The sequence below is a fragment of the Corvus brachyrhynchos genome, unplaced genomic scaffold (assembly GCF_000691975.1).
Source record: "Corvus brachyrhynchos isolate BGI_N302 unplaced genomic scaffold, ASM69197v1 scaffold70, whole genome shotgun sequence".
NCBI classification, from domain to species: Eukaryota; Metazoa; Chordata; class Aves; order Passeriformes; family Corvidae; genus Corvus; species Corvus brachyrhynchos.
This window is the reverse complement of record NW_008236217.1, coordinates 8,354,928-8,369,156: the sequence shown is the minus strand read 5'-3', so window position 1 is coordinate 8,369,156 and position 14,229 is coordinate 8,354,928. Positions and strand designations below refer to the sequence as shown.

Sequence of the window (14,229 nt, the reverse complement as noted above, 5' to 3'; positions counted from 1 at the left end):
CAGTAAAGAAGTTCTTCCTCATGTTCAGGTGGAACTTCCTGTGCATCAGTTTCTGCCCACTGCCTCCTGTCCTATTGCTGGGCACCACTGAGCACAGCCTGGCTCCATCCTCTTGGCACCTCCCTTCAGATACTCACAGACATTGATGAGGTCCCCTCTCAGTGTCTCTTCCTGAGGCTGGACAGGCCCAGCTCCCTCAGCCTTTCCTCATAAGAGAGATGCTCCAGTCCCTTAATCATCTTTGTTACCCTCCACTGGAGCTGCTCCAGGAGCTCCACGTCTCTCTTGTCCTGAGGAGCCCAGAGCTGGACACAGCACTCCAGATGTGCCTCACCGGGGCTGAGTAGAGGGGCAGGATCACCTCCCTTGACCTGCTGCCAGTGCTCTTCCTGCTGCACCCCAGGATTCCATTGGCCTTCTTGGCTACAGGGACACAATGCTGGCTCACGGATGCTTGTTTTCCTCCAGGACCCCCAGGTCCTTCTCTGCAGAGCTGATTTCTAGTAGGTCAGCCCCCAGCCTGTGCCAGTTCCTGGGGTTATTTTTCCCCCAGTGCAGGACCCTGCATTTGCCTTTGCTGAGTTTCAGATGGTTCCTCTCTGACCATCTCTCCAACCTATCAAGGTTTTTCTGAATGGTAGCACAATCAGCCAATTCCAGTGTGTTTCTAGCCTGCTACCGTGGCTTTGGCATTTTGCATTACGAGGCACAGTTCTGACTTGGGTCAGGCTATAAGCAACAAAAGGTCTTTTCCTGCTCATGGTTCAAAATAAAAATTATAACTGCCTTTATTTCCTCTTTGATTTTTACAAACAACTTCCTTAAGCATTAATGGGACTTGTGTGAATGGTGTCAAATAGGGATATCCTGTTTGTGACAAATGACAACTGTCTGTAATTTACCAGTAAAGATTTTGTAGCAGAGTCTGAGACAAAGTAAAGGTCCTACCACTCCTTCAAGCCCAACCAGAAGGGGTTTTCTATTTGGCTGTGCACAAGCTGTTGAATATAAATAGTCACCATTATAATTTGTCTATCTCTAATCAGATTAAAACTTCTGGTTTTCAGTCTGTTCTACAAATCTGTAAATAATTTTTTGACCCAGCCTTCTGTTATCTCTCTGCTGCTGCCCAGCTTGCTCTCTACGCTATGCCAAGTCTTGTCTCACCTTCCCACTCTTGAATTCAAGCTTTCTTTCCTTTTCTTCTTGTGCTTGAAGGTGTCTCCCACTTTCCATCTGCCAACTGCCTTCTTTTCTTTCATCAAACCCCAGATTTCAGGATTTTGTCCTATTTCTTCGAAACCCAGTAATATTTCTGCAGTGTCACTGCTTGAAGTGTTCTCCCCTTGCAGTTCATAGTGCCTTATTTGGTGTTTTCAGTGTCCCATGTGAATGCCACAAAATTGGGAATCATCCTCTAAATGTTTGTATAATATTTAGGCAATCATGTTAATGTATTTTTATTAATTAACATAAATACAATTAAGTCTTGGAACACCATTAACCTATAAAGTATAGCCTATTTACCATTCCTGTTCTTCATTTTAAACATCCCAGTGCCAGCAGATTACTCTTCTTCCTACACGGTAAGCGTTGATTAATGCAAACTGTTTGTCAGGACTCATGTTGCTTCCTCTAACATGCTCTTCTACCATGGGCATATGGCTGAATATGCCATAATCTCACCTAAATCTCACCTTAATCTCACCTAAATTCAGCCATATACTGTGTAGACATCTACAGCAGGACTAATTCTTCACAACTCACTTTTAGGTGTGATTTTTCTGGCCTACATCAGACATATGTTCTGCTTCATCGTGACATGAGTTTTACCCTACAAATGCCTATTTTTCCCAGTGACAATGGAAAATCTAGACAACTAGCTGGATATCCAGTCATATGAATGCTACATCCAATGCCTCATTTTCCCTACCTACAAAATACCTGGGCATTTTGTGAGGCTTAATTCGTGGTTTTAGAACTAAGTGATTTAGGCTTAGTGTTTTCAAGATAATTTAGATAAAGTGACACAGGGAATTATTCAAGCCTTTTTTGCTCTCCCCCTCTTGGAATAATATTATGCATATGTACACCTGCACATTCATACTTTTATACTGTAAAATGAATTTTTAAAGACAGGTAAGTACAAGATATCTAATAAACTTACCATTCTTTTCTACTGGAATATTGCAGTTGGGGCATGGCTTGGTTGTCTTCTTGATTGTTTCTCTAGATGCTTCCTCCCATCGAGCCTGCATGGCTGCATGTTCATCTACTACATACCCCTGCAAAGAGAGAGAAAAGCACCTGTGGGCACATTACTGAAAGGTTGCACTGGGACATGATGTCTGCACTGAGGTGACAACCATTTACCCACAAGAAACAGACAGGAGTGACTGCAGTGCCAGGTAGGCTGGACTTTGTGAGAGATGCAGAATTTCTGCTTCAAAACACAGACTGTTTTGTCCCAGTGAGCACAGCACGTGTGTTGGGTTACATCCTGAACTGCAGGATGATGGGGTTGGTGGCAGCAGCTGAAGCATGTGCCATCCTGGAGGCTCTTCCTACATCCAGCAGCAGCACAGGCTGCATTCTCCCTGCTGCTCCCTGTCCTGAGAGGCGGGCAGAGCTCTTGTCGGAGCATCAAGCTGTGCTGCAAATGCACAAAGACAGGTAAAGCAAAAGGGAGGGCGAAGGAGGAGTCAGGTTAACCCAGCTGACAACATGACATGTTAGGTACCACAGGTTTGATTCTGCTTCAGGAATTAAAGCCCTTCTTGCAAGAAAAGCAAAAACACCAAGAAAGTGCAACATTAGGTAACGCAGGATGGTGGGGTGCCTGGAAGGAAACAGTTTTTCATAATAAAAGTGTACTCTGTTGTATCGGAGGTCTGAGTTTTATTCCAATGTAACTCTATGTAAATACAAGAGGCACAAAGAATAAACATAAAAATTTTGGGAAAAAAAGTGAAAAAAAACAACTAATGAGCAATGAAAGCTCCCCAGACAGAATGACACAGATGGAAAAAGTCATCATGAAGAGTGCCAAAGGGACTCCTGTGTTTGTCCTATTTATGACTGGGACAAAATTATATAATCTACACAAGTGGCCTATTTGGCTGTTTCCTAACTAAAATGATAGTACAAGGACAAAAGAGATGGCAGTGCCTTGGGTCATTTCCATCACACAAGGTTGGCAACTATGTGAATAGTAGCTATAACCAATGTATGTAGGTTCCAGCCTTGAAACTCTGCTCTCTCCATCCATAATATGGTTTCATTCAAGCCTGTGGGAAAATGATGAGCTTAAACAAAACTATTTAATTTATAACAATTCCTAAAATTTCTTAGTGTATACCTTCTAAATACGTATAGGCTGTTATGTGGATAGACTTTTATATTTATTTAAATGGATAATTTTTAATTTAATCTTTATTTCTAGTAAGACAGAAAAAGGAAATTGGCCCAACCTTAAAAAATGCAACAAAACTGTAACTCCACTTGAATTCTGGTCATCTAGTATTGTTAAATGTGTAAGTTGTGTCAGTGAGTAATGCCTAGATTTTAGTTCTTGGCTGAAATGACCTGAATTAAAATGGAATTACAAAGACCAACATCTGCAGAAATTTGTTTCCAGCTCATCTAGTGGCCATTGCAATATGCATTTAAAGAAAACCAAACCAGAACAACAAAGCAATAAAAAGTACACACTGTCTTCTTTTAATCAGGAAACCTCAAAAGTATGTGTTTGACATTATTTACTTTACAACCTACATCAGTCTCCTCAGTCTGTGAATCTTTTTTGCTGCCCCTCACTTAATATTCTTCAATTTGCTTATCTTTTTGATGTAGAAGTGAAAAAAGTGAACTAAGTTTTCTTATCTGTATCCCAGAAGTGACTTTTACTTTTGGCTCTCTGCTTGCGGAGAGGGAACTCAGCCCTGCACCCTGCTGGATTATTCAGCAATTTGGCAGAAAGATGACCTCTATACAACAGCACATTAGTAAGGTCTGGGAAATAGAAAAAGCTCCTCAGGCTAATAGCAAAGAACATAATCTAGTATCGATTTTTCAACACCTACATCCTTAAGGAAGGATGACTTTTGCAAGCAATCTGAGCTACCTCAGAGAGGCAGATCAGGAAAGTGGGGAACACTTAACCTGGGCCTCAGTTTTTCCTGTGACAGAAAAAAAATATCTCGGTTTAATGGGAACTCATTACTTAACATCCATACAGATGAAAATCACTACAGCAGTGACAAAACATTGCTATTCTTTTCAGAAGAGCTAAATGAGAAGACCAGCAGTATTTTTAATTTTTGTAGTTGGTCCAAAAGAGCTTCACAGTGGCTCAGTTTTTTCAAATAGTCCAAGTCCAGTGTTTTAATACTTGCAAATACACTTTTTTTCTCCATCTTTATATCTTTGTTGTGACCTTATAGCAAAGGACACTGAGGCAAAATTTCACATACCAAATTTCTAATTTTTTTTGTATAAACAGTTTTGATCTTAGTTCTGAAAACAATACAAACTTGGGAGACCTTAGAAACAACTAAAAGAAATTACTTCCAGCCACACACATGCAGTTCACCAAGAACAAATTGCAGAAAACAGCAGTGAATTATTATTTTAGTATATCCCATTGCAAAAATTCTAGCATGAACTAGATGCAGCATGATATTTCAGCCCATTAGAGCTAAAACATCCCCCTCTATGCCCAGTTTTGCTGAATACTAAGCTAAAAACTTCCAGCTGCATGAACCAAATGCAGAGAAATGGCTCAGTGATGGAGTCCCTTTGATTAGCGAAGAAATCATAGAATCTAGATCTATGAGCCTTCAGTGTTCATGTGCTTTATTTAGTGCTCCACACCCAGTGATGGAAAGCATGTATTTCTCTGCATTTTTTCTTCAAACAATAAAGAAAAGGTGTATGGCAATTCTTCATTACCAGTGTCTATTTAAATTATGTTCTTACATCCTAAACTATCAAACCTAATCTCCTTGACAATGGCCTATGTAATACAGCAGGTCTGTCAAGCAGAGGGGTCTCTCACTTCGTGTGTTCTGCCTGGTCTTGGATAGGAAATTCAGAGATGCTCCAGGTGTGCATCACATGTGCTGAGGATGGGAATCTTTGATCACTTCTGATGCTCACTCAACACAATACGCTCTAGTTCCCCAGTTAGTATAGAACATTGTCCCAGCACTATTGAAAAGCTACTAGATTTCATCCATGCCACTTTATGAATAATTTTTTTGATTCTCAACTGTGCTGCATATTATGATCAGGAATGAATACTCATACATAACAGCAAGCTACAGTAAGAGCTGCTGTAAGCACTATTTAATATCCCTCCTGCAGTATTCCATTAGTGAGACAGGAGGGAAATTTTGTCTTATTATCTCTGGGTCACACTGACGGATATAGATTTACTTCTGTCTCTTTGCTGAGTCTTTTGGAAAACCTAACAGGGATAAAGAGACCACAGAGACTGCTGAGGACCATACAAAAATACAAAAACATGTACATGGAAAGCTTTCTTTGCAGTTAACCAATACAATGCAGTACTGGAAAAAGATCTACAGGGACAGAAAGCATCTTGAAATAGAAATCAAGTGTCCTTCTCAGAGCAGCATCTCAGTCAGGTAAAAGAGTACACATCGACCTGTCAGTAGAACTACATTGAAGCAAATGAAGTATGTGTTCACAGACAGCAACTAAGTAGTACCATCTAGATTAAAAACATTCATGGCAAAACTTCTTGTTCAAAATATTGGAAGTCTTAGATATCTAATGTTAAATTTTGACATCCACCAAATTATATACTGCCTTATTTTAGCACACTTCTTTTATGATTGTGCTTATTTTGCCTAGCGTAGACAACATCTGACAACTGAAGTCCCTTAACTCAGAGTAGAATATGCAGCTGTCAACCTTATTTGTGCTTTGCTTTAGTGGATGTAATTTCTGCATTTCTGCGTGCTTGCTCTTGGTCCTTCATTCCTCCCTGATAAGCAAAAAAGCTGGTCATGCATAACTTAAAAAAAATGTATACTAGTGCAGCTTTCTTTATATCAGAAATACATTTTCTTTTGATCAGAAATGCTTGGTTTTAAGAGAATTTTACTTGTAAAAATAAGCTTTTTTTTTAGGTTAATAGAAATATGTAAAATTATTTCACTTTATGTGAAATACAGAATTTTAAAAAGGTTTAGATGTCTCAAACCAGAAAGTATTACTTATTTTCTAACTAGAATATGAGAAAAGCTATGTATACTTGAAAGCATTTGAAAGGAAGACAAAGAATAATTCATTGCACACGAGCAATGTTCAGCCCACCATAATATTTAGCCCACTTGAGCTAGAGCTCTAAGCAAAAGCAGCCTCAGTTGTTGAAGCCTGATCTACAAGGCATGATGACAGTCCAGCTTAAATTTATTTTGTCTTCTTGGCTTCAACAGGGCTGTTTTATGAACATGATCACATGAATTAACATACTGTCATGTTTAGTGGTGCCTTTTACTGCAGTTGTGGGGGTAAAAATAGCAGATGACTAGGGCACTAGATAGGCTAGAGTGTTTTGGAAGAAAATTGATTATTTGAGCCATTTAAGAGTCAAAATCTCACACAGAGAGATGTGCATAGCTATGGGACTACTGCTCTAGTTTGGAGACAGATTTAGGCTAATCAAAACACTAAAATGTGGCTATAGATAAGGAACAGAGAAGATATTCATTGAAAGAGAATGTTTCACGCACAGGAAAAATAGAGGTGCCAGTACTACAGTGATCTAGTTAAATCCACATGAAGCATTGTGTGAGCCAATTTGTCTGGTGTGCCTAGGGAATTCTGACATAAAATGAAAGAGCTGCTTTGTGATGACAGCAACTAGGATATACACAGGGTCTTATGTTGGATATAAGATGAAAGAGTGCTCTGGTTTGGTGACACTGCACATCAAGGTTCTCACTCTGTGTGTTGCAGCCATTCATATAATGAATTAAATTCAGGTAGATGGTGAATATTGAATTTGCACTGCTCTAAAGCATAAAATCTAATCTAATACAGGTCATTCTTATATAACTGTTTTCCATGAGTGGAATAAAGAATGTGCCTTCTCTTGTAAGTGAACACAGCTGAAAATGACTGTCAGCTTAACCTCATAAACAAAAGCAGTCTGTCACATCTTTGTTACTTTATTGCTACCCAAAATAGGAAAAGCTAAAATTCTCCCTCTATAGTTCTCATCTATTTCTCATTAGACAGGAAGTTAAGACCTCTTCTCAGATTTCCTCCGGTGCATCTTTATTTATAACACAGAGGTTAATTTTACAGGACATTTCCTGGTTATAGTTATTTTTCTTGCCCCTTTAATTAGGCACCTGTAGGTTGAAATGTCCTGAGCTTGACATTTTGAATATACCAAATACCATATCGCTGAGCCTCAGTTTCTTTTTCAGTTATTTAAGATATTTTAGAAATCAGGCTAGGTGTGCCATTTCTTGTACAACCATGTTTTATTTAACTTTTAAAATTGACCTGATTGGGGAAAAAAAAAAAAAAATCAATGGCCTAATAATAGATATTCCACATTTCATACTGTGACTCAGGACTCAGTGAAAGATATTATGTATGATGAACCTTTTCAGTAGCTTTTCCTTTCACTAAAATGCAGGGAAATAATTAATGTATTTTGTGGTTCGCATTTACTATTTATCGTTTAGATTATCATTAGCTGCTTTGAGACCAGGCTTCACAACCCTACATACTTGCTGGAAATACACGGCATGAGAGGTTAGAAGCTGTTCCACGATGGAAAAAGAAGCCTGGCAGGCAATGCCTGTACATTTCATACCCCCTACTGTCAACTCCGAGAGCTGCACACAGGAGGCGATGGGAGGAGAAGATGGGCTGGAGGCCCAAGTGATCTGGGAGCTTCTGCAGGAGCTACATTACAGCAGCCTTCAGCAGGCTGCCAGGGGCTGAGCCAGGCTTTCCTGCATGTGTGTGCCTCTATGTTGCACCTGTGCAGCAACAGACACGTCTGGGAAGTGATGCAATGGGTCTGCTTCCAGCTGATCCTTTGCCTGGGACATCGTGCCTGAGTCAGCTTTGAGCCCAGAAACTCTGGTTAGGGTGCAGCCAGGGCCCTGCAAGCGTGTGCTGATGAAGAGGATCAGGTTTGCCCTGACTCAGCTGAGGCACTGACTGCTCTGCTTTTGCTTAGGTCTGATAGGTTCCTGGACTGACAGGGGTGCTGGATAAATTTTATACTGCTAGTTGCAGAACAGCAAAGCTATTACCTACATTAGCTACCTGAGGACTGTGAGGGCTGAGTCCCAAACAAGGAGCAGCTGAGGTTTGATTTGAAGGTGTTGGGTCTGGGAAGGGCTTTGGGATTTGGGTGACAAAGGCCTCCAGCTTAGGGCTACAGCCAGGACAGACAGGTTAAGAGTGAAATTGAAGTTAAGTTTTACAGCACTAGCTATAAATTTACACTGGAAGAGACTGTAGGGGAACGTTTAGAACATGTATCTTTGTGGCTCAGTAAAAATGCTGTTGTTGTGTCTTGTAAGAGACCACAGCCTTTGTGCCAAGCCAGCACCATGAGCCTCAGGACCCATCAGGCTTTATCCGGACTTGTCTTGGCATGCCCTAGAGGTTTGGTTTAGCATGTGACAACAATTATTTAATGATCTGATGACTGTTCCCTATTCTGCTCTTGCTTTAACAGTTCCATGTATTTTTGTAACTAACAGGCAGCAGTGACCATTATGGGTACTATTGGGCAGAACAAACTCTCTCTGACCGTACAATAATGTGCTATGCAGAGGAGTAAAGGCATGGGATGATAGAAGAGGCCTTGAAAGCAGAGGCACAGGATGATATGGGAGGCCCCAGCAATAAAAAACCACTCTCAGGTGGTCAGTTACCCAAATACAGCCTTGAAAGATAAAAACAGTCTTGAGGACAACAAAGAGAACAAAGGCATAACTGACTTGGAAACACGCCAATGTTGGCTTGTACATCAGAGAAGGAGTCTGTTAACAAACCCATAAGACTGACTCCAAGCAGATTATACAGTAAGAAGGAAAAAAATCCTTTAATATCAACATCATGCTCCTTCTGGTAAAGGATTTACCATGCCAGCCCATTCCAGACTGCAGAATTGAGCCTAGAACCCAGAGAAGCAGTGGAAGGTTAAAAACAACACAAGGGAAATGGGTGTTACCTGAAAGTTTGCATATCCTTTATTTTAACTACGTATAATTTGAACTATAAGTCCTAGTGTTATTGTAAATTGACTAAAAATACTTCATTGATTAGCTTTCTAAGACTTTGATAAAACTAGCAATACATTTTTTATTTTGCACATACAGTGAACATGGTCTGAAATAAACACCTTCACCAGGTAATGAGATTTTCAATGTAATAAAATGGCAGAAATTTACACAACCTAGTCTGTAACCCGTGTGCAAGAAATGGGTAACAATTTTTAGCTGCATCAGCAGCTAAAGATGAATGTTTAGTGAAGGATTTTGCTGGATTGCATGAATTGCAGGGCCAGACTTGCTAGAACAAGCTGGAATTAAGGCTTGAACTAAGACTAGGTATGTTCTGACAGGATTTTTAAGGAGTTTGGGTTGGAGCTTGGAGCAGAAGAGACCACTAGGTAAACTTTAAGAATTTAGACACCACAGATGTTTAGTCTAGGCTTAGCTTTACAGCTGTTGCTTGCCTACCATTAATGGCAGAACTTGTTCACATGAGAGGAACTAGATTTTTGTCTGGGTTTTCTACAAAGACTGCCAGACTGGTTTATGGAATGATGAATTAGACATCAGATTTTCTTTTAGGTTCGCACCTTTGAATGCAGGTTATAGGAGGTATTTGTGTACAGCTGTAACTATAGAAATCTATCATGATGTTTAATTTATTCTCTTTACTAAACTCACAGCAACCTCTGAAAAAGCAAACTTGCTAAAAAGCAAGCTTTTTATAATTATGCACTCATTGGTTTGGTAGGACAAGATAATCAGCAGCTTCTTGGAGAATGTCCACGGAACCATCTCTAAAACATACTCTTTAATAACATGTTTCATCCAGTTTGTGTCATGTTTTTTTCCCCCCAAACATTTATGACTCAGTGCCCCATATTCTATTCACTTATTTACATAGTCACTGCTTTTACACCAGTGTCATTGCTATTGCTATTACAGTTTACCTTGCTGGTGTCTTATGAACATGCCCAGCAGCAAAACCATCCTGGAAGCTACTCTGAAAAGTTCAAATCTAATATGTGGTCACATTTTATTGCCCAGTTGCTAGTGAGCAAGAAGGTTCTTTGCTTATCCTTGTAAAAGGAAAACCATCTAGAAAGTTTTGTGCTGGAAAAGCTAGGCTAATTTTAAGGTGGGGACTTACAGAGGAAGCTGGTTTATGGCTAATTCCCCACCAGCATAGACTGTATATGTGTGAGGTTAAAAGAGGCCAGGAAGCTTGGTTTTGTGGTGTACATAGCAGGGACTATGTGGTTATTTCTAAACCTAAATCTGGCTGGAGTCACCTTTACTGTGTCTTTGATTCCATCATGCACACTGTGCCTTTTAATTCATCAAATATGATTGGTTCTGTCATCCCAAAGTTCAAACAGCTCCAGGAGGCTGCAATGGTTTTAAAACAAAGCTTCTCAACTGATATTGCCACAGATAAATTTTATTTTCCTTGAAATAATGTAATTTACACACTAAGATGGGAAATAATCAGTCCTGCATCAGTAAGTAAATGTTTAAGATACCAATAGCCCGTCTGGGCTAAAAATGGACATTTCAGCAGAAAGAGAACATTTTATCCTTCCCAATGGGCCATGCAATATCTGTGCACACATCTGAAAGGTCATGATATGCCACTAGTTAAAGCTGGGCTGCTCTCTGCATGCTTGCTGCCGAGTTTGCCTTTTCTACCCCAAGCAGCAAGTGATGCCCTTTGGCTTCCCACCATTATAAGCTTCCAACTCCTTTATTTGGAATAGGCTTTCGAAGATCCACATGTGGCACCCACTTTGTCCTCCTGTGCCCTGCAGTTGTGGTTGGTCTCTTCCTTCCTCCTGCCAACTGACCCCATTCCCCCTTCCATCCTTCCCTACCCTCCTTCACAGTCCCACCACCTACACTCCCCTCTCTTTACCTCAGGCTTCTTCCTCCCTCCTTTTGACATCTGCCCAAGCACAGGCTCATTTCACCACCACTACCATTTATGTTTCCTGGACCCTCATAGCTGTGCCATGTCATCTCACATCTCTCTTTCTTTTCCTCTTTCTGGAGCTCCTGCTCTATCTGACAGGTCATAGTCCCTCCTGTCAGCTCTTGGCTTTCACGGACATTCAAATGCCTCTGTATCAGCCTCTACCTCTCCTTCACAGGGATCTCCTTCTCCAAGTCTTCCCAAATGTGTGCCAGGCTCTGAGGGTACCATCAGACTTTGCTGTCCCAGTCCCCTAATAATCTCTGCAGCCTGTTCATGGCTCAGGAACCCATGTCAGTGCCTGGTGACACTGCAGCAGGGCCTGTCTCCAGCTCCCCACATCCCTGCCCAGCCCAGTCATAGGTCATCTTCCACCCTTCTGACTCATCCCTGTCCTCAGGCCCTGCCCTGACACATGGAAAGTCCCGAGGAAGTAGAGGGCCCTGGCACACGTTGGGAGCACTGCATGGAGTGCCGCCACAGCTCTTCCTGCTCTCTATATTGTCACCAACTACTGGTCACTCAATTCCTCCACAACAACTCTCCTTTTTGGTTTTTCTTTCATCTTTTTCCCACTCCTCATGCTTCACCATGTTCACCTCTGTCACGCTGACGTAGGCCTGAACCTGTCCACAGTGTTTCCTCTCATATCGTTGAACATCGGAGACCTGCAGGCATTTGCAGAAATGCGAAGGCAAGAGAAGGTCCTTTCACTACTGCAGCCACTACAGGCTAAAGTAAACCCTGCATTTTTCTTATAGGAAGTATTTCCCTGAGACTGATCCCGTATCCTGCACCTGTTCTGGAGAGGAACAGTTTAGTGGAAGTATGTCTGTCCTTACATTCGACTGGCAGGAGTTGTGACAATCAGATCTCTTTAGAAAATAAATGATATGGAAGAGATCCAGACAGGAGTCAAACTGCATGAGTTGGAGACAACTCCGAAGTCTATTATTCCTACCTTGAAACAGACCACAGTCAAAGATAAAACCTTCTCACTGCCTCACCAAGCACTACAATCACAGCAAGTTAGGTCTGACACACAGACCTATGCGCTTGGCAGGTGGTGCCAAGTGGAACAGACAGCCTGAAAGCACAGGTGGATAAATGTTTACACTAATCTCAGTGAGAGAGATGGAAACTGTCCCAGAGGCCCTGCCCTCCATACATGCCCCCTGAAAGGTTTCTGTGCCCGGTACGGGAGTGCGGTGTGCCGGGCGGCTCTGCAGTGATGCTGGGCGGGTGAAACCAGCATCTCACCAGCACCTGAGCTTGCCCTATTTCTGCTGCCGCTCGGTTTGCTCGCCTGGCTAAGGAAAAGCAAGGAAAACATTCCTTCAGTGGCACAGCACCGCCTGGTGGAGAAGTTTAATTAGTGCCGCTCTCAGTTTCTTAGGGCAAGAGAAGGTGGACCTAAGTCAATTAACTTCAGCTTAAACTGGAGTATCAATGAATCCTGCGTAGTCTGTGGTTTTGTCTGTGCTGGGGAAGTGATTTGTATAGATGCAAGAGTTATTCTGGTACTATAATTTAGCTATTCTGGAGCAGTTCTTTGAGAGTACAGGACATTTTTCAGGAAGAGCAAGAATGTTCACCTTACACTGGAACTGCAAAAGTAGTCAACATTACTAAGTTACCAGGTCTACTTGGGTGCAATTTGTGTGCTGAGAGACTGAATCGGATGGATGAAGTGCTCCCATTGTTATAAGGAAAAGCTAAGGCAATATTCAAATATTTAAAACAAATGACTTTTTCCTGTGGTATTTGATTCTTCCTTTATCTCTGCCCTACAACATAAAAATTACATGAACTCTAGCTTTCACCATTGTTGAACTCACTTGTAATGTGCCATGACAACTTTCAGTACTCTAGGCAAAACTGAGCATAAATAACTTAATGAATATAGAGCTCTCTGTTCAGGTCGAGATGTTTTCAAGTCCTAACTCAATCAAGACATTGGGCCTTGGTCTCCTATTTTACTAGGCTGTTAGATGCGTTAAGCATCTCTCAATGTCTCTGTTGAAGTTGCTTTGTTTTTATGTAAGTATGAATGGGAACTGGAAGACTGCTCAAGGCTACTGCAAATAAAATTAAACTGTTCTTCAGAGAGGGCAGATAAACTGCAAATCTCCTTATATATACATATGGCTTCAAAACTGGGTTGCACAAATTAATGGAAAAAAAAATTGCTGATAGCTACTAAACATAAAATACCACATCTGCATCACAAATCACTAGAGGCTGGGAAAGTAGATGGCTTTTGGGTCTGATACAATACACATGTTCCAGCACAACAGAGGTAGATAACCTGACTGACAACTAGAATACAGACTGTTTCATTCTGTCTCAACCAGTGCTAATTCCTTCTATAAATTAGAAGAGCTTCACTAAGAAAGGTTAAAGAGAAGCATCTCTACACAGGTCATGGCCTAGTGCAATGTCTGCAAAGTATGGCATAGGAACCATCTCCAGGTAGCACATGGCAAAGATTCCCAGGAGAGCTTCAGCTCCCTGCCAGTTTCTGTGTTCAGTGAGTCCCCAAAAGCCAGCCTCAGATAGAGCCTGCCTGCAGGCAGTTACAGGAGGTTGGCACACTTCCCTGAGAGCTGGCTGGATGCAATTCCTCATCAGCACCTGCCCACAAACCTTTATCTGCTACACTGGACTGTGTGGGGGCTCAGGGTTTGAGTTTCCTCTTAGCATCAAACCTGCCAGATATCTGAATAGCAGTTTTCTGCTTCCTAGGAATGCACCCTGGACATCAAGCTGTGAGATATTTAGCGGGTATGTTTTCTGTTCTTTTCACTTCCCACTTTCTAATTTTTTAAGTTTATTTTTTAATTTTTATTTTTAGTTGGAAAGACTGTGGTTTACATGATTTATTTATTTTAGGGAAAACTTGAATCTCAAACAAAGAGAAATGCCAAGACAGAAAAACTATTTCCTGTCCAGGTCTATAGCTACAATAGCTACGAAATTATA

The 14,229-nt window shown here is 41.2% G+C and overlaps 1 protein-coding gene across 1 annotated transcript in view; it reads right to left on the bottom strand.

Moving 5' to 3' along the window:
• PARK2 (parkin RBR E3 ubiquitin protein ligase) overlaps nucleotides 1–14,229 on the bottom strand; it is a gene marked incomplete at its 5' end in the record, with an annotated part of 569,778 nt that overhangs the window by 5,531 nt on the left and 550,018 nt on the right. Inside the window, one exon of the mRNA XM_017746201.1 lies at nucleotides 2,168–2,285. Within this exon, the coding sequence (XP_017601690.1) occupies nucleotides 2,168–2,285 (118 nt within the window). The remainder of the gene's footprint in view (nucleotides 1–2,167; nucleotides 2,286–14,229) is intronic.